This window comes from Nomia melanderi, chromosome 1 (genome assembly GCF_051020985.1).
Source record: "Nomia melanderi isolate GNS246 chromosome 1, iyNomMela1, whole genome shotgun sequence".
In the NCBI taxonomy this organism is placed as follows: domain Eukaryota; kingdom Metazoa; phylum Arthropoda; class Insecta; order Hymenoptera; family Halictidae; genus Nomia; species Nomia melanderi.
The window spans coordinates 28,259,056-28,280,673 of NC_134999.1; the positions used below are offsets into that span (position 1 = coordinate 28,259,056).

Sequence of the window (21,618 nt, forward strand, 5' to 3'; positions counted from 1 at the left end):
TCTTCATACTTCAATCATAATAATTTTCTTGATACAAAAATCATACAATGTTTTACAACGTTAATTTAGTTAACTTTTATTAGAGTTGTAAAGAGATATAGCAAAAATGAAGCAAAATATTAAATAAATATAAAATTAATGAATATTACACTAATTTAAGGAAAATAATACTCTCCTTTCAGTTTCTTAAAATAAGAAATAATAAAAGGATTACTTCTATTCCTAGCTTTATGAGAAGAAAAACCGTATGGTACATAGTTAATCTATTAATTAAACTGTAAACTATTATAGGTAACTACATACATTAATTAATTAAATCCTCTTCAAGTTATGAGGCAAGATTGATTCGTCGTGTAACGTGTTTACTCGAAGTATCACTTTCCAAATTAATATTGCACTACAAATTTTAAATGGCGAATAAACATCGTTTAATAACTTGTGTTTCATGATCTGCATTACAAATGTTTGTCGCAACAAACATGTCTCCGCATAAATGATCACAGATAAATTATACGATCAGACCTTTCCTGACGGAACTTCAAATAAAGACTTAATAAAAATTGAAACAGAAATAGCCACGTTTCTTCGAACAGTGAGAAATATGTGTTGGTTTAAACTTGTCAAGTGTTCACAACAAACTGACAAGGCTTTGTCAGGAACTTTACGAAAGATCGCATAAAATTTTTATGAGAATGCACGTGGAACGGATCGATCAATTTATTTATAAAGTGCGTGTCTCAGAATCAACTATTAAAAATAGAAAACTGTACGTTGATTGATAGATATTTTGATAATTACTAACTTAATAAGTCTTCGGTATTGGTCAACAAATTTTTGTTACCTAAAAATTACGATCTTTTTATTTTTAGGTATTGTTGATTGTTGTTATTAAGTTTCACAAACATAATTTCTCTCGTTTCATTAAATTTTATTTACACTGCAAATACGTTTGAATTCGTTGATTTTATCTACTTTGACAGAAAATATAACTAAAAACCTTGAAACTCTTAGTTCATTTTGAAAGTGGCTGAAATCCATTAAAATGACCGTTAAAATATAAAAAGAGAATGTAGAATAATAATTATTATAATCATTAATTTGATTCTTTCGAAATCTAGACTTGGAAATACACTTTAAGGTTATTTACTTAAGTCTGTGAAAGAGATAAACTTCTAAATAATTATTGGAGTTTTATACGAATATCTCAGAGACAAAGGTCATGCAGCAGTAAAATGTAAAAACTTCCTCCGAATCATGTTCATGATAACATATTTGAAGGTCATCCTTTTCTGAAAATGAAAAGCGATAATTGCTTGGAGTGAAACTCTCGCAAAGCTGTTCGACCTAATTAAGGGACCAATTATAAGCGTCTATCACGAAGGGCATTTTGCAGGGGTTGCAATTTATAACGATATTGTTGCAAAACCTGCGAAGTACTTGATAGTATACAGGAGCAGAAACAAATATTCATTACACGTCACTAAAGCACTTTGTATTTAGAATAATACACCAATAAAAAACATTTTTTATTGTAAAAATATGTGTGAATGTTTCAGCTCTAATGTAATATTTCAACTTCTTGATAAAGTTTCTTCAATGGAAAATTTATTATCTAACAAGAAAATAAAATATTGTAGCACTTATAATGCAATTAAATTATTTTAAATAACAAAATTCTATGTTTTAATATCGATCGTAATATGTACATATATAATTTAGACGAAAAAATAAAATGTTCATCCTTGAACTAAAAGATAATCAAACTTCAAAGTAATATAACAAACAAGCTGTAATAAATCTATTAAAAATAACAAGAATTTAACTATGTTATTTGTTGCTTTGCTTTCTTTCACATATTAAATACTTTCCATAATAAAGAATACGAAGGATACTAAATGCAATTAAGAAAAGAATAAGATAATTGATAGAAAAATAGATTATAAAATACGTAAGTAACCGATTAAATTATACATACATATAAAACCCAGTGATTCAATGTTCCAACAATACTGTTCGACAGCGATATTTCTTCTATTTATGTTTCGATTACGCAATAACAGAAACGGTAATAGACTGCACATATATATTCTATAGTACATTTTTTGCACGTGTCTGTCTCTTTTTTATCTTTAAACATGCAAAGCCCTTTTTACTCCCACACTACTACAAGATTCATTTGCCATTTCTGAAATAGCAACCAATGCTTCTGCCAGAAAACACAGATCCGCGAGTAATGCGCTAAGATTGAATTTTCTAGTTTGCCAAGGAAGCTACAAAGAACTAATTCACAACATTCATTCGACTGAAAATACTACATTGTTCAGGCTCTACTTACGTAAACAGTCACTTAACATTGCAAGTGGACAGTATTCCATGTATAGGTTACACGGAATAATAAATCGATAAAGATAAGGTTTATAATATCATAATCTATAAAATAGTTTTTCAAAGAAGTCAGCACTTAGAATGCTGAATTCCAATTTTGTGCTGCGTCAGGAACATACATATGCATCGAATATATTAACAGTTAATTACCCACATTATGTCGAATTCGACGTTTACATTTGAGAAAATAAAAAACAATGCCACGATGAAAATATTCGCTATAACTTTTAGAAAAACATGTATAATACATTATATAATATATGCTATTATATATCATTTTCGTGACATACTTTTTATAAATTTATAATTTTTATAATTTTATAACACATTTTCTGACAGTATTCACTATTCTATTAAAAAAAAATATTACTCGTCAGTATGAATTCCATAGTTAATCGAGCAGAAAAAATATAAAGAAAATTGAAAATCAACGCCTGAACATTTGTAACTTGTAAATATTCCGAGAAAATCGCGTGACTTTGATTTACCGATTACCATGTGTTTTCAACACTTTCGATTAAGTGATGGATTTCCTTACGCTTGAACAATAGAAATACACATATTGTTAGCTACGCTACCTAATAATTTGAATATTTAATACAAACACATCAGCATAAATTAAAAATTCATAATTTCGAAAATGAACGTACACGATAGTCAATCTAACTTCACGTATACTCCAAATTTCATTGAAACAATGTTAAATTTATATTTTACGAGTAGTTTTTTATTTCTTAATATTTTAAGACTCAACACACAATACAATAAAAAATGTCTAATCAATTACAACCATAATATACTAAATACATAGCTACATACTCTTCACATTCCGCGTTCCACTGGTTCTTAGCTAACATTCCTTATAAAATTGTTACACGTGTTACGAATGCAGTACTTCATTTCAATCAATGTTTCCTTCCTTTATTATCATGCATTCTATAATTTATAATTTTAAGTAAAAAGTATTTGTGCATACGTTTATTCTTACTTGCATCGTCTGCTCTGTGAGTTCTAGAATGGCTAAGAACCACTGACCTATGCATACGTCGTCGAGATGGCTATATAAACTTATATAGGTGGATAAAGCTAATGTGTACAAATCACAGTGCGCGAAGTAAAATTGTATTCTTATACAAAGTGAGCCATTGAAATGTGTCATTAGCCGGCCTTGGTCGCGTGTCATAAAACTGGCTCAATAAGCCTAACGCAGCACATCATATCGACTTCTAATTCTAGGCCGAGATCCAAATTTCGTAATAATCCAATTCAATGCGTGTGCAATTGCATAAGCAAAGTTTGATTACCCCGTTAGTTTCTGGTGCGACTGCATAATCGTTCCTCAACGTAGCTTAACCCTTATGTCCGTTCATTAACAATATATCGTTGCTTCATGCACTTGCGAGAAGTTTCTTTCCGATTTTATTAATATTAAAGGAAATCCAACATGGTTTTCGAATTGTATACAAATTTTATGAACTGTAAAAAATAAAAAATAAAATCGATAAAAGTAATTAATAAAAATAATTGTGAAAATGATAATGATCGAGGATGTATTACATGTTTTCAATTAAACAAATTCAATTACACGAATTGTTATACTGATTAGGAGATCTTTCAAACAGACATTTGTATTTCGTTTTACAACAAAACTGGATCAGTTTAAGAGCAATATGTCACGTTACGACAATAACGGTTAATGAGACTGCCTCTAAGATTATTGAGAGTGATTAATGATTGACAACACTGGACCATGTAAGTCACAAATCACTTGATAAAAGTTATGTAAATCTTGTTGGAAAGTTTCGCTCATCTCGTGTTCTACAGATAATTTGCTTTTCGATTATCACCTATTTTGTGTAGTAAATGAAAACGCAAACATACTTCTACGGTTACTTCATAATGATTATATTATCATACGATACTATAAGATGATTAAATACTAACTTGATATTGTAAAAATGGTATTAAAAGTATATAATATAGTAAATATCGATAATGTCCAAAGAACATTATTATATACGGAGACCTTGTATTTTAGAGAAGCATAACTTTGACTAATTTACATTGCGCAGATGAAAAAAGTTTATAGTTGTTAACAGAAATCATTCTATTACGTCAATTTTCCATTGTAGTTATTATATGAAAAAACAGTGACGATATATTGCAGCTGAGCTGTTAGAGCATTTAATTATAATTTAAAGAAAAATTAAATATCTACTTGTAAATGTAAAGAACGATTAAATGTCCAGAATGATGAATGAATTAAATGTCTCCAATGATCCACACAGAAATGAAATTTGAAAACATACTTGAATCAATTCCAATCATAGTTGAATCTTCTGTGTGTTACGTTAAGTGAATTTTCGTCAAGTAGACCGTACATGCAGTGTCTCTGAGAAGTGCACTCGGTAACTGAATGCACTTCTGTCAACAGTCTGACGGCAGAACATCGGAGAAAGAGGGATGAGACACGAAGACGAGACATTTCTGACCTACATTAAATTTGTTTACTCGTGAGTCAGAAACTGAACTTTGCTAGCTTTTATCTCAGAAAATTAAAAATATATAAAGCGTAACAGTTTACTTGTATAGATATCATAACATTCGTTTATAAGTAACGTTCAATATAAAAAGTTATACTGCTTACTGCATTATTTTTACTATAGATAGAATATTCGTATTTACATTAAGCAATTTTTATAAACTAAAAGCTATATTTTTTTAAGTAACTTGTAAACACATGTAATTCTTTATAAACTTATAACACTTTCCAACGCTCTAAGAAAAATGTAACAGTTGAATTTTTCAATTATTTTCATACAAAATATTTATACTACAATGCTTATAGTATGTGTTAATAACATAAACGAAACAATATGTTTCTTCAACAAACATCGTAATTCGTAACTTTTTCTTCTTAAACATATTAACCCTTTGTTCTATAATTTCTTTTACAACTACGTTCACTAAAAGTATTTTACTGTTTCTAATTCAATAAAAAATGAACATTCTGTTTCACTCTTTTAATATTGTTTAATTAAATTCTGTTTGAAATCTTCGCCACGAGTCTTTACACGACATTGTACGACAGTGGGTTAAAGGTAATTGAATTTTATCATTACACATGTCGTACATAAAAAGTTAGAATCAAGTACTATATCCACTTGAAACGTATATTTCAGTTTCTGAACTCGGTAATAAATAAACGGCAATTCAGACTGGCTTAAAGTTCTCGATGAAAATAGAGTAACTACAATTTTGCGTAATGGCCATTGAAAAAGATTAGATTATCTCTCACAATGGAAGTTTGACGTAGTACGAGGTTGACGCTTCTACCTATGTATGTAGATGTATTGATAAGTCACTTATCGCTATGCTTCTGTCATAAATCATTATACACAGGTCGGTGTAAAACAATATGGACCTATTGCCTACAGAAACTGTATATTCTCAATATAAACTCCATATTCATAGCACGTTCATTAAAACAATATGTTCACTGACTAAAAAATAGATTTAATCACACGGAATTCTAGTTTTGCGCTTTGACTACAGAAGTCTAATTTCACACTGACTACAAATTTGACTTTGTATGAATTTTTAATCCCTTAGATTAATCAACAGAGGATTGTTGAAGTGTATCTTAAAGTGATAAAACCATTCAAACAGGTAAATAATATTTAAAACTAAAACGAATCAAATAAATTGTATCATCACAAGAAAATATCAGAAATCGTTTAACTAAATGATTTTTAGTCTTTACTTAGCGTAAACCTGTTACAGATAAACCATCAGTAGAACGTAGAATTTTAAGAAAATTAATTACAAAAAATATATACATGCATAAAAATGCATCAACTTAAATGAAAGAATTTTTTTAAGTTAATTTCAGAACTGAAAAATACGAAGGAATGTCAGAGATCATTATCCACGTAAACAAAATGTTAAAGTGTGGAATAAAATTATAAATTCAAAATAAATAAAATGAATTGTAGTGATATTTTGATATATGTATTTCTTTTCGTCTGATTTCATGCTTTGTTTATTTTTCTCACTTCAATTTTCTATCGTAATTATTTCCTTAAACAACATTGCCAATACGTTGCAGCTGAGCTATTAAAACATTTATTTGTTTTAATCAAGCAAGAAATCTTGTGGCTGAAATGGCACGAAAATCATTGTCTGTGTATCAATTACGCAGTCACTGAACGTCTGGCGGATAATCTTCCGAACTACTGATCTCTGAACCTTGCTTCTACACATCGATGATTTTTATGTAAATGGTCATAAAAGAATGTGACACAGATGCAGACTCTTTTAACGTTACAACGTAACAATGATGCTTTTTTAAAAAACAGTCATATGCAATACGGATCCTTTTCAACCGAACAATTACTGACTTTTGTTTTCCACGTGGATATTTCAATAGACTTTTGTACGAAAGTCGCCATTTGTCATTAAAGTAAGTGAGGTATTAATAGAATCATTGTTTAAACAATGCGCTGGTATAAACACAATTTATACCATTTCGTTTTTAAGTTCAAGTTCCTACTATAGAGCATTTAAAGTATTTATCGTATCGCTGTCAAATTAACGTTATACCTTATGTTAAACATTATATTCATAATAATATGATAAAAACATAATATTACAAATATTAATAATACAAAAAGATAACTTATAACGTGGTCATTATGTAAGTGTTGCAGTAAATGTATTCACTACCTATTATATAACTAAAGAGAATTTTGTATAACTTAAAATAGCTCAACAAAACTATAAAACAGGGAACTTTAAAACAAATTAAAATTTAAAATAAATTAATTATTTACCTTATTGTTGAATTAATAGAATTATTCATCAAAAAATTATATTACTATAAAAACTTGAATTTGCATAAGTATCTACAGTTTATCGCCAATATTGTTATTTTATCTACAAAACATAACTCCAATGTATTTACTTTATTCTACTTTCACCACTGTATTCAAAATAATGTGGTAGTATAGTATTGTAGGTTCTACGGTTTCACTAAATTTTCACATGTTCATATCTTTTTATCTTCTCTTCCAATTTTTGTATGTAGCACCTGATAAAAATGTAACAAATTTAAATTAAACAATAACAGTATGTGTCTATCTTGATAATGAAGTACAACAAAGCTGCACTATATACGTAGGTATGGCGTTTTTTGTTTCAGAGTAAGCTGAACACGTGTGTGAAGTTTGTTAGATATTTCGCTGGGCTCAATGTATGTTTTTTAAACAGAATATGCATATATATGTGTAATATGTATATACATACCTACCTACATATTCCTCAATACGTGGGTACTCTACTGCTCAAAAACATTCTGCTCCCAAACGTTATTTAAATGGAAAATAAAAAATCTTCAAAGAATTTTATAGTTCTTATCTCTAGTTTTTATCTATAAATTTCTCAATTAATGTACAAAAATGGAATCAAAATCTGTACGTGTAACATCTAATAAAATTGAATTTAAAAAAAAATTATTTAAGTTTAAAAGGATTCATTTCGAAGTTGTCAGTTAGATAAAATAATTTTTCTTAAACATGCAAAGAAATTAATCCTGAAATAATTAACTAACTAACAAAAAACTACTCTGAGTGCATAAGTAAATTTATAATATCCAAACCCAGCAAGTACTACAAAGCAGTATTATTCACAGAGTTTACAATAAAAGATTTTAACATATAATGTATTTATTTAACAAAGGAAATAACAGTAACTACTTAATTTTACTGATTCTCGCATATTATTAACATTTAGTATCATTGCTAAGAAATATGGGAAGTCCGAATATTTATGAGCGTTAGCGACCGTATAGATTTTATGTTATTGGTGAGTTAGAACAACTTGTTATCAGTTTATCAGTTATCATTTATCTTTATTTATGTTACGGAAAGCATAGATTTTAAGGAGTACTTATATTCTTGAAACATGCAGAAGAATTCCGAAACAAACTTTTATTTTGAATCGTAACAACAATATCACAATATTGTTTAACATGAAATAATAAAGCTTCATACATATATACTAAAAATTATAATAAATTCTACTGGATCATATTCTTCAAAGACACGCAGAGTTGATTGTTATTTCACATGAATGCAAAATTATAAACTAAATAAAATTACTGTTTTTTTTATCAAGAATCTAGAGCCTTAGAATAAAAGTGATCTAACTATTATTTCTGAGTTCTCAAGCAAAAGAAGCATTTGTGAAGTATTCGTGGATGAATTAAATACTAATATTACAATGTTATGAATAATATTAATTACTATTAATTATTAATCAGTAATATCAGTAATTGTGATATTAGTACTTAATCAATCCATGAACACTTTACAAAAGCTTCTTTTATTATTATACTAAACCACTTAATTATAAAGACAATAATATGAATTGTAATTAATTACTGACGCTAGAACGTAAACAAAAAAGACAAAATATTATTATGCGATCTTGGTACAAATTTTTTCTCCTGACGTATAAAATTTCATTCAGGACTACAGTCATCTGTAAACCGGAGACGTTTAACTCTGACAAGGTTTATAATTAAGCTTCCAAGGTCATTTCCGCGCTATATGTCTTCATTAAATTAAAATCAGCATGTGTTAACGACGGTAAGATTGTATTTCAATTAGGACATGCGTGCTGGGTCACTGTTTCATGGTGTACATGAGCAGGGGGAAACGTGTGAAACAATCCCAGCTATCGATCCAAGAGCAATGTAACATCAGGAACAGCTATAGCAAGAGTCAGCGAATCCGTTCTGGCTACTGCCCTTACGTACTTTTGGAAGATAAGTCAGATTGTTGTCTTTTTTATTATGAATAAATGTCTAATTAAAATCAATTTAATACTAATTGTCTGTAATTCAAGGATTTTATCAATGATTACTATTTATATATGGCGAAGACAGGAAAGTTTGTGATTTAAAAGAAATAAACTTAGTGAATGAAGTTATGTTGAAAGTATTCTTACATTGAGAAGTTCAATAAAATATAGCCTTTTTACATATTTTAATTATAAGAAAAATTTGTTACTAACTTCGTTGGATATTGCTCTAAGTAATTTCACGAATTAAAAATTATTTTGATCAAATTAATTCTGGTAGAATAAACTACATACATTCGAAGACGTATAAAGAAATATCTAATTCGACAACTTTAACTTATTTCGATATTGATTTTTGCGTAAGAAAATGTTTCAAGCAAAGTTTACCATTAACGAGGATATATAGGGTGACTAGAAGAAAGTTTCAGAACTTTCAAGGTAAATAAATAGTAGATACTTACCAAATAGAGAAAACGTCCCTTTTCTAACATTATTACAATTTATTTACAATCAGTACCTTTTATTTACGTTTATGTACGTTTTTTGAAACAAATTTCAAAAGTATAATTAAACTGAGGACAACATCAGAGTTAAATATTGGATTGGCCAAAAAGTCGTTGTTTTCTTTTTCAATGAGATGCTTATTCAATAATACACAAATAAACAATGTAAATAAATTTCAAAATGATTGACATTTGTCGAATAACAAGAATAATGTATAATTCAATGAAGTTTAATTTGATGGTATAAAATTTGTCTTAAAAAATATGACAATACTTTTTGGCCAATCTAATATTTAGATGTTAGGCTGATGCCAGGAAATTCTATATTCACACAAAACTTGGTTATAAATATATAAATATATTCGTGCTACCTGTGATTCTTTTTTACTGGGAATTAGTGATGTTTGATTACAACGGTAAATGATCAGAATGAATACTTATGACATAATAGTACGCGATAACGTTCTTGTTTTCTTCGATGATATCATAATTCTAATAAACATTATCCGACATACTGAAAAACGGTATGGATCTTACGTATCAAGAGCATTGTTAAGATTAAAACGGCTGAATCATCATTTTTATAAGTGCTTAAGATGAATAGCAGGTAAAGAAATGACTGGCCCCACTACTAGTTTCAAGCTCCCGAAAATGGGGCATGAACCAAATCGATACTTCCGGTGGGAAAGTATTGTAACTACCCTTGCAGGATCAGATTATCCTTCGCATCACGAGGGCTGAACCGGTGGCCATATAAAGAAGTATTAAAACGACTGGCGGCAACGCAGCACAAAATAAATGAAATTTATAAATTTGTAGGATTTATTGTATATTTTGTATATTTTTTGTGTACTATATTTTGTAATATTCTTTTGTATTATTTGCACTTTTTTACATTGTTGCACATTTTGTATATTTTTGTATATTTCAATATTACTACTTCAAATGTCAACCGTGGCACTTATTGATTCCCGCACTTCAGGAGAACACAATGAAAGGATCACATAATCTCGAGACCAGTGTCTACTATGGATAGTGGTCGGTCCGATACAAACGCATATCGATGGTTCAAACAATTCGTTATCAAAGTACTATGTGGGAAATATTAAAAGATATGAAAATGTCAGCACTCGCAATCATGTTTGATGTGGCTGTTATGTTCCTTAAAGCCATACCAAATGAATACTGTGCTGAATTAATACCAGTTTCATACTTTATATATAAATTAGTGCAATATTCATGCAATATTAATTTCTTTTATGTGTACATTCACACAGCCGTCTATACTTAATAATAACTAATAATTCACGCTTAATTGCTTCATTACAACAAACCTTGCAACAAATTGATTAAATTCACAAATCGAAAATTAGAGGTTCCATGAAATTTTATAAATAAGAAACGACTCAAATGCGTATGTTATATATACTAGGTTATCTATTTTAGTCAGGATACTATCGCATTTATCTAATGTCGGCATACTTGAGAATTCCAAATTTGTTAAATCTCTTATTTTTCAATACGACTCTAGTTTACATTTTTATCGGATGTATGACGTATTTAGATTTATTTACCCAATAAAGATAAGACTATATCCGATTTAATACAATCATTCAATAAAAATATTTTTAGTAACCTGATCATGTTTTCGTCATGATATCACGGTTAAAAAAAATTAGATCTCCCTAAACAAAATAAATCGTATACAATAAATGTCGGTAAGCTTAATGTTTTAAAAAACATATTTCACACGTTGTATGCGGGCCATTTTGATCATTTCATCTTATATCAATCATATTAGTCTTATTTATTTATTATTCAATATATTTTGGAAGTTTCTATTGCAAATAGAAATACTTTTAATTATATGGAAAGAAAATGGAATTTTTACTTTTAACACAAAATGTTAATGAAATAAATACAAACACTTATTTATTTCTACTCGAAGATATACGAAAGACGTATTAATACGTTTCTCAGAGATGATGTATTAATATTTTATATTAGGTTATTAATATTAAAACTTTGGAGAGTTTAAAATGATTAAAACGTAATATCTTATAAAAGAATTTCATAATTCCGATTTATCAATAGTATGACACCTGTACTGCAAATTACACGTGACCCTATAACAGAGGCAATAGAGTTATAGATTATATTGAGTGTCTCCGTAGCGTAGCCAACAGAGTGCAACGGGTCAAAGGGTAGCCCTATGAGAAACGATCTGATTTCAAATAGAAACTAATGTTAACACTACTGCGTTCTTCGAGTCTTTTTTGACCCAATAACATTTCCATTTCTTTACATTTTATTAAATTTGTGTAAACTTGCTCTATTTAATTTACGTTTTTTAGATTTAAACTTCAATTTTCAATTGTTTATATATATATATATATATTACAGTCAAACGTGTTTTTGTGCGGTCCTTTTCTATGCAATTTTCTTTTTGTGCAATTTATTTTGTGCGTTTTTTTTATGCGGTATATGAATTCCAACGGTTTTGTTGTTTTTCAAGTGTCGAAAGCGACTTTGAACCAGTTTATCACAAGAAGATGCGCGTTTTGGATTACGACGAGTAACAGTGAATTATGTGCATGAAAATTTTTCCATGTATGAAAAATAAAATTTTCTTTAAATGATTCCATGTGTAATTTAATTATTTATTTTGTTTGAAAGCACTTTCTCACTATTTCGTAAATTTCTAAATATTTTTTTTGTGCGGTTTCTTTTATGAGGTCTCTATCTACTGCACAAAAACAGGTTTGACTGTATATATATTTATATATACTATAATATAATATATATTTATATGTAATATAATATAATATATATTTATATATAATGTAATATAATATACATGTATATATAATGTAATATAGTATATTCTTTCCTAAAATTCACGAAATACGTAAAATCGTCAAACCATTTTTTTCATGAGAATATTTCCTATATTTTTCCTATTGACAGACTAATTAGTACTTAAGTTTGTAGAACGTTTATCTTCTGCAGTACCTGTCAGGTAAGAAAAAGCGGAATAATTGAATACTCATTCGCTACTTGCTTTATGTACCCTCGGGCATGGACATTTCAGAACGTTAGAAAGAGAGCAGGACTTTCTCATAGATCCAATTTCAAATCCTATTGAATTACAAATAATTACTTAGTTATTATTCAATTTATCGTGCTACTGTAATGGTTAGTTAGGAATTCATATTTTCCTTGTCACATATCGCGAGTAGATATGCAAATTCGCATAATTTTGAACTACTTTACCAAACAAAAACTTACGTAGTTGTCGTTAAATTCTCGGAATCGGTAAAAGCAACAAGTGATAAAAAGAAATTCATATAATACTTTGCAAAATACCTTTGTTTTTTTATCAGTTTACATGATATTATTACTGACAATAATTTCTGTTTAAATACGTGACATTAGCCCTTACATAAATCCTTCAATGTGTATTCGGTAATTATTCTATGTAAACAAAGCAATACTTCATTGTACTTTTTCGATCTAATGGAATATATTGAAATTGTATCCATTGTTTAATAATTAGCATAATTCATAAATTGTTAATATCTAGCTATTTGTTGATATTAATTGAACTGCTTGTGCAATTAAGTTAACCATAAAATATTTAAAAAATTTTTTATATTACATAATTTATAAGAAAAATGTATAAAAAATGTAACAATGTATATTCTTTCAACCGGCGTGAAGGTTGAAATGGCGATCCAAGTTTAAAAGAAAAAAGAGGGTGCCGCACCTTTCGTTGGTACATGATAATGGCACCCCTTATATTATGGAAAACGATTCCGGTACAATTGTGTAGTATAAAGATATACCCTTACAACCAACAATTAACAAAAAAGAAATTAATAATGCATCACGTTTCTTAATATAAAATATAATAAATAATTTATAAAATGAATTTATTATGAAACTTCATTCTAAATATAAATCATTCCAAACATACTTAATTTCATACGGAATGGAATTTTATTATGAGAGAGGCTGTAATTATTATCGGAAGATAAAAAGAATACTTAAAGACGCATAATATCCGAACGCAATGGAAATCAGCTACCGACTGATGCATTGTCGTTTAAGCTTTTGTGGAGATAAATGGCAAAGTCGAAGTGACTCGATAAGGAATTAAAACGTAGAATGACACAAACTGAGAAAACTATACTAATATTTGTCACGGAACAGGTTATGTAAATAACGCGAATTCTATTGACATAATAAATAGATTCTCGTAATGAGAGATTACGATGTCAAGTATAAATACTCTTGCTTAAGAGTATAAATACTATGCTTTTCTCATATATCTTTATCAACTCGTCTTATATTATTAACGCGTCTCGTAGTAACCTTATTCATTAATATAGTCATGCGTATATAAAATATTAAATTGAATTACTCCCAAAATATTTTCTTTTTTTAATATGAGTTCGATATTCCATCGACAATACTGATAATTTTTACCGAATTACAACGGGACTATTTGAAAAATCGAAAATCGATATTACTATCGGGTGATCGATATCGAAGATCACGATCTTTGACCCTAGATCGAGAGTCCGTCGATCGATGCTTATAACCATCTATCAGGTTATTACATAAACGTCCTAAACGTCATTTGGAGGAGACGATTTGGACAATGACGGTGAGTATTTCATACTTTAAATTTACAAATTACATTAACCAGCACGTAATGTTGGCAACGAATTACTTTAAGTGATTTCATTTGAAAATATCCAAATGGAGTCGATAATTTTAATGCATTTTTGTTTTTTGAATTTGTACGAGTGCTAACCATAATGTTGCATCAAAAACGCGAACCTACTGAAACGGGGAACACTGATTTTCCAAATCCGTTTACAAAAAAAAATAATCGATAAACGTAATGGTAACACTGACCAAAAATTATACACCCGCGCAATCAATCTTTGCGTTGCGACGACAAACGTCGCATTTGAGCAAACTATGCCACGAGAATTCGTCGATGAATTTAACAGCAGACATCCAATTAGTGAGAAACTTGTACAGAAAAAAAGTGTAGAAAATATCTACTGAAGTTTCATAGCACAGTCACAAACGCATGGGTTCAGGTTTCTCAGCTAATTTCGTCTGTCACTTCTCACAGCCACAAAAGAATTGTCAATAATTGATGCGCCGGTAAAACGGTTACCATGGTTTACAAAGACGTCGCTGTGTACACGACGCGACACGACTAAACGACGCAAAAATATGACAAATTTCAGTCAAGAATTCGTGTACTTACAGTAACACACACCGCAGACAAGAATGGCCAGACCCCGTCCGGCTGAAGTCTAAGCCGCACTGAAGTCCTCCAGCATGTCGAACAAACTCTTCCTTGGCACATGCGTCCGACCTCTACAAAAATAGAGGTAAACGTGATTGGTGAACCAACCTTAGCGTAACTCGTATCATAATGCGTATTGCTTTGGTCGATTGATTAGGATGCCATCTAGCGGCGTATCATTGAAAAGTTTCTTTGGATACTGCAGTCTTGAATCAAACACCACAGATTTCTGAAAATACACTCACACCCCACGTGCAACTACTGAAATTTCTAATAATAATAATATATTTTGAATAATAATCATAAATGAAATAAATGTAAGTATACTTTCTGTAGATGATCCTAACAATAATACTAATAAATAATCTGCTAATATATTAGCTGATACTCGAATAGATAAATTCATAATTTTCAAATTTACTTGAATGAAACGATCAGCTATTAAACTATTTAAGACTGCCAAAGAAGGTGCTTAATTTCACAAAGATAAATATCTTTATTTATAAGATTTTATTTATAAGATAAAATGTTTTTATACTGCAACACAGAAATCCTGTAACATAAGAATCATTGTATAAATCTTAATGGATTTTACCTCAGTATCATGTTCAATGTTAATAATAATTTACGTATTTACACTTGTTAGTAAGAATCGAGCTTCTTGCAAGTGCATTCCATTCTCATTTGTGTAATGAAAACTGTAAATTATATTTTAATATGTATAATCATTTGAACAATAATGCATCTGGTAAAATAATTGAATATTTATGACTGAGATTTAGGTACATGAAGGTGATTCTGGTCTTATATCAAATTCAGATATGTCTATTATTTTTCTTATTATTCTTTTTCTTCTTACTACTCCGGTAAAGTCCGTTAGCGCTCTAGGTCTGTTGTTTTTGACAATTTCAAGCTGCAATATTTTGAATTTATGGAAGAATCTTAAACCCATGTCTGACAGCAATCTTATATAGTTTACTAACTGACCGTCGGAGTAAAACAGAGTTCGCTAGCATCAACGAGGAATAAGGTAGACCATATCTTTTAAACACTGATGACATTAGATACTACTGTGCCATATGAAAAGTTTAATATGGGGGTGAATTTTTGACATAGCTTCATTTTGCATAAAAACAATGTTTGCGAGAAAGATTTTTGGCGATACGAAAAATGAGATGCAAAATTATGGAAAAAAGTAAAACTTTTGAAACTTTTGTGCTCTGATTGGGTTTATTTTCTACTTACAACTTCATTTTGCATATAGAAAATATGGATGTGAAGGATTTTTGGAAATTCTAAAGTTAAGACACAAAATTTTGCAAAAAGCGTTTGATCATTGTACTGTTACCTTAAGCGGCCTTAAGCATCGTGAGTAGAAAAATCCCTTTGTCCCTGTGCACTTTTAACTTTGATGGACGTTGAAGCGAAGGTGGGAACTGCACTGTAAGTGTAATTCTATCAAATATTCACTCAAACTAACAGTTATAGCGCTACCAGATGCTGCCACGGGTAGTATAGTACACAATATAAGTATATATACAATTGTATATACGTATTGCACAGCTATACATCGAGTCTTTCTTGTATAATTTTTATGACTTATATTTGAAAAACCAGCCACTTATATGACCGTATTTGTATTTATATGAACTTCAGTAATTAAGTATAATTAGGAGATGTTAATCATTTTTCTCATAACACATGAATGAGAAGAATAGTTCAGTGAGGTGTTAATTTCATCAATTTTTGTTAAATACTAATATAATTATCATTTTATCTATTTACTGTTTCAATGATGAATTATGCAAAGAATAAATTTATTCTATGTTGAAGCATGTTTCTGTTGATGTAGAACTTAGATAATGACATCTTTAAAGGTACAAACATTAAACATTTTATTACGAAAAGAATTTACAAAAACATTACACGGAATATTATTAAGGTATAAATATTACACAAATAGCATTTTGATTAAGAGACTACTTCAATTATGTCCAACAACGGCGTTACTGTTTTAAAATTGGCTAGGTTTATTCTAGTTTTGTCAATAAAGATTTTTAAGACTTTATTATTAACTCTTCTTGCGGTGACCGCGATGGCTTCTTTTAATGTGGCATCCGTAATCCATTTGCAGAATGTTAAATCCAATAATTCTAACTCAGGCACAGATATTAAAAGTTCGATTATTATTTTATCGCTAAACTCGCATGCACGACATTCGAATTTCTTCAAGTTACGCAAATTCCGCAAGCTGACATCGCATATACTTCCGACGTTATTCATTATCAATGTTTCTAAATTTTGTAACGTTGCTACAGCTGCTATACCATCCGTTCCAATAAGTCGACAATCTGCAACAGATAAAAATTGAAGAACAACTTATATAAATATGATGTGTCTATGTATAGGATGAGATACTCAATTCACACATTTGATAATGTTTAAATTATATGTTGATTGAAAAATTCTTATATATACGATTATATAGTTTTACAACTATACTTACGAACTGTACTATACTAAGGACTAATAATTCAATAAACTTTTATTTAAAATTTTGTATTCCCCAACTTTCATTATACAAAATCCAACATTCCATTTAGAAGCTACTTGAATGTGTGAATTAAATATCTCACCTTGCGTATATTGTGAAATAATATTCAGCTTACCGGAGATATCTAGATAAGTAAGTTGCTGACAGTTTGATGATATGTACTGAATATGTTCATTCAGAATAAATTCATTACCACTAATTATCAGAACTTCAAGATTAGACAATTTCGAAATATGTAGAATTGCATCTGTCGTCAGATACCAAATCCAAGAAAATTGAAATATTTTCAAATTTTTGCAATGTGTACTAATAGTTTTAACGTCATTATGGTGGATATTACAACATTTAAGTCTTAAACTCTTTATATTATGGCATCTTTTGCTTGCCTAGAAATATATAAACAGGATATATTAAAATAATTTATAAATATATATCTATATATTAGAGAAGTATTTAGTTTACCTCTTCTAAATGCGGCCTTTCAAGATTCGAACACCTTTGTAAAATAATTTCTTCCATTGTTTCTAATGGTAAGTGTAACAAACAAGTTCCCGACATATCACACCTATATATATTTAGACGTCGTAACTTCGGATTCATGTCAAATAATACTTCTAAGTCCTTATCGCGGATATTGTTAATAGGACCAAGATTGATATGTGTAATATTACGACAATGATATGCTAATGAACTGATTCCACCTCTAGAAATACCGAGAGGATTGATATCAATCCTTTGTAAATTAGGACATAATTTTGCAATAATGTTCACTGTACTCCGGTTTAATTCGCATTTTCTGTCTGATAGATTGATTTCATTTAAAAATTTTCCACATCGTCGTAAAATTTTACGTAGAGTAGCTGTATCAGTTACCAGATCAGAAAATATAGAACCCGTTGTACTTGAAAGATCCAGTTTTTTAATATCGCTCCAAGCTTCTTGTCTTAAACTTTTCCATCTTTTGCACACTACAAACATTGAAACATTTAATAATGTGTATCTATTGTATATTAACACTAGGTTTACGGACATTTATTATACAGTTTATTCTATGGTTCCCAGAACATTTGATATTCGTTCGTTTAGATCTCGGACGTTAGGGGTTGAAAAATAGATAATGAGGATATGTATTCGTGTAGTTGAAACAATGAAAATCGATACAAACATTTAACAAATAATTAATAAATAAATAAAATCTAAACAAACGAACAATAGAATAAACCGTACACTAAACGTTCATAAAGCTAGTATTTCAACATAGCTTATATTCTTACCTCCTTCTATTCTAATTCTATCTAAAATTGGTAACTGTTGAAAAATATGCTTTAAGCAATCATTATTCAATATTTGAATGCTATTCTCTGTAGTGCTACATTCAATGGGGATTTGACTAGATTGATCATTTGACACTTTTTCACAAGGTTTTTGTCCTTCTTCGTTATAATATTGGTATTCTATGCTATCTGGTTGATGCCATAAATCCACTACATCCATAAATAAGCTTCTATTGTGCAGTTGTATGAATTCACGTGGACGCCTGTAAATTATTAAATTTTTCATTGAAAGTTTCTAATGGTTAATTTATATTCGTTTTTATGCGTACTTTATATGATGTATCGGTGCAGGTGTATCAAAAGTAACAATGCCAAAGTTTCTTCTTCCTTGATCCTTCACTATGAAGCCACTTATCACATTCCCATATTTAGATAATCGTTTTTTAAGATGTTTAAACTTAGTCTGCGAAAAGGAATATTTCAAAAATATATTTTCAGTTATACATTAAACATAATATCGAAGATATAAACACAAACCCTTTTTGATAAGTTACTAATAAATATTTTTTTAACTGGTAGACCATGAGATGTCACACGAATATTGGTATCAATAAGTAATTCTGTAACACATAAGAATCAATACTTGATAATATTGATTATACTTGTTGATAGTATTAATTAATAAAATAGTATATAATTACTTTTCTGGTGTTCACAATATGCAGTAAGACTCGTAGAAGACATTGACTGTGTTGATAGCATCACTAATTTACTTTGTTACAAGTTGTTTATTTGCCGTTGTATTCTTTTATTTATCACCTGAAAATTAACATTAAGAGTAAAAAATTAATACACGACCAAAAAGTATTTATTGTCTTTTAAATAATGTACAACATGTGTTTGTTGTCGACTCTTTGAGTCGAATAGAAATATAAGTGAACTGTATAAGATGTTGAAAAGATAATTGCAACAATTATGTAGAGATATAAGGAATTTAATAGAATTAATTTTAAACGTGAAAAAAAGTTTAATCTTATTTAGCTAGACGTATAGTTTTATAATTTTCACAGCTCTAATAAATGTTATTTTTAAACTTATAGAATATATATTTAAAGTAGAAAAATACATTTCAGTTACTTTCATTTTAATACATACTCATCCGTTACTCACATGAGCCCAGCCGGTCTGTGACTTAAAAGTAAAGAGGGGTAAGGGGAGAACTGAGGTGGAGTGTACGACCTTGCTCCTTTTAATTTTTGAGCTATAGGCCAACTTGGCTCAAATGAGTAACGCACTGCAGATGCTTCAACCGAATATGTACATACCTGTATAATATTTAATAATAAACCTTTTTAATATTTATAAAATCTAAATGTCAGCTTAACCCCGCATGGTGCGAACTTGTATTGGTGGCTACAACAAAATATATGCAATATGAAATTAATGAATATCAACATATGAATACAAATTAACTATGTGTTTGATAGTGTTAATAATTCTATTAACACGAATATATTTTGTAACTTTGAAGTTACAATAACATTAAACGTTTATTAATTACTATGTAAATTGTAGTTCTTTTTGGTTGATGAAGGTGATACTCCGATTTTGATACTGAATCTGTTAATAGTAACGTTCTCGAATTCTGAATTGGAGGATTCGACAATTGGAGGTAGGCGGTTATTCCTATGTATCATATGTTGTTATCTTATATTAAATTTTAATGTTTATAATTTTGTTGCGTTGAAGCAACAAAAGGCGACTGGAAGTCGAATCTTCAGTGGGAAGGGTTAACCCCTTGCCCTATGATTTATTTCTTAACTAGCATCGACACAATTACTTCATTGTTAATTTATTAGAAAAAGAAGAAATTTTGATATTTATTCTATGTCTACGTTTATTCTAAACATTAATATAAAAGCAGTATTTCATGCATATTTGGAAAATATAAATGACACACAGATTTCTCAAATTCAGTTTCAGATTTTCGTCGCGAGCCTGACAGAATATTCTAAAATTCGCAATAATATATATTGAAAACGATTGTTCGTAATATACGTGTATAACTTTTTACCGTAAAATATAGATACTTCAATCAGCGCCATTAAAACACAAGCCCAAAATCTATAAGCGTATTAAAATAAAAATATAGTTGCGAAGCGGAAAACTAGGATCATGCTTATACTTCGCAAAATTATTATCTTAAGGTTGTTGCTAGTAGTTTTATTTGCGTCTGTATGTAAATAACTGTAGTATTTACACAAATAAAAATTTAAAAAAAAATATTGTAGGTCCGGAGATTAAAGTTTAAAACTGTGGACTATGAAGTCTGCAGCAATTATCAATTAGAAAAGACCGTTTGCAATGATGCTGGTAACAATAGGCGTGCAATTCCGTAGTTAGACGAGACGAAGTACATTCGAACATCTTCCTGGGTAGAAAGGGACGGCAGGTGTGTCCCTACCGAAGACAAGGACCAAGAGAACTCATTTTAGAAATGTGCAATGCCAAATTATTATAACTATATTACCAGCTACTAATATGTAAACTATTTAGAGTATGTTAACGACAGCCGATCGTCTTGAAGTACGAGCAAGCACGAAGCCGATCATCTTGAGTTTCAAGACCTTTATACTAGGTTTACGGACGTTTATCGTACAGTTTATTCTATTGGTCTTGGAAAAATTGATGTTTGTTCATTTAGATTTTAAA

The 21,618-nt window shown here is 29.4% G+C and overlaps 2 protein-coding genes across 4 annotated transcripts in view; both read right to left on the reverse strand.

Moving 5' to 3' along the window:
• PCB (Pyruvate carboxylase) overlaps positions 1 to 15,206 on the reverse strand; it is a 51,758-nt gene extending 36,552 nt beyond the window's left edge. For 2 of the 3 annotated variants that reach the window (XM_031980433.2, XM_031980431.2), the window contains exon 1: positions 15,037 to 15,206. The gene's annotated coding sequence lies outside the window, so the exon portion shown is untranslated. Of the gene's footprint in view, positions 1 to 4,694; positions 4,804 to 15,036 lie in introns of those variants that run through there. The other variant, XM_031980432.2, reaches the window with a different exon arrangement.
• Positions 15,207 to 17,049: 1,843 nt separating this feature from the next.
• LOC143175174 (putative RNA-binding protein EEED8.10) lies at positions 17,050 to 19,668 on the reverse strand. Its single transcript, XM_076372908.1, has 7 exons — positions 19,608 to 19,668; positions 19,444 to 19,526; positions 19,236 to 19,369; positions 18,907 to 19,169; positions 18,095 to 18,600; positions 17,748 to 18,018; positions 17,050 to 17,429 (listed from the first exon to the last, which is right to left on the reverse strand). The coding sequence occupies exons 1-7, from the start codon at positions 19,666 to 19,668 to the stop codon at positions 17,050 to 17,052; spliced, it is 1,698 nt and encodes a 565-aa protein (XP_076229023.1).
• Between the last annotated feature and the right edge of the window lie 1,950 nt (positions 19,669 to 21,618).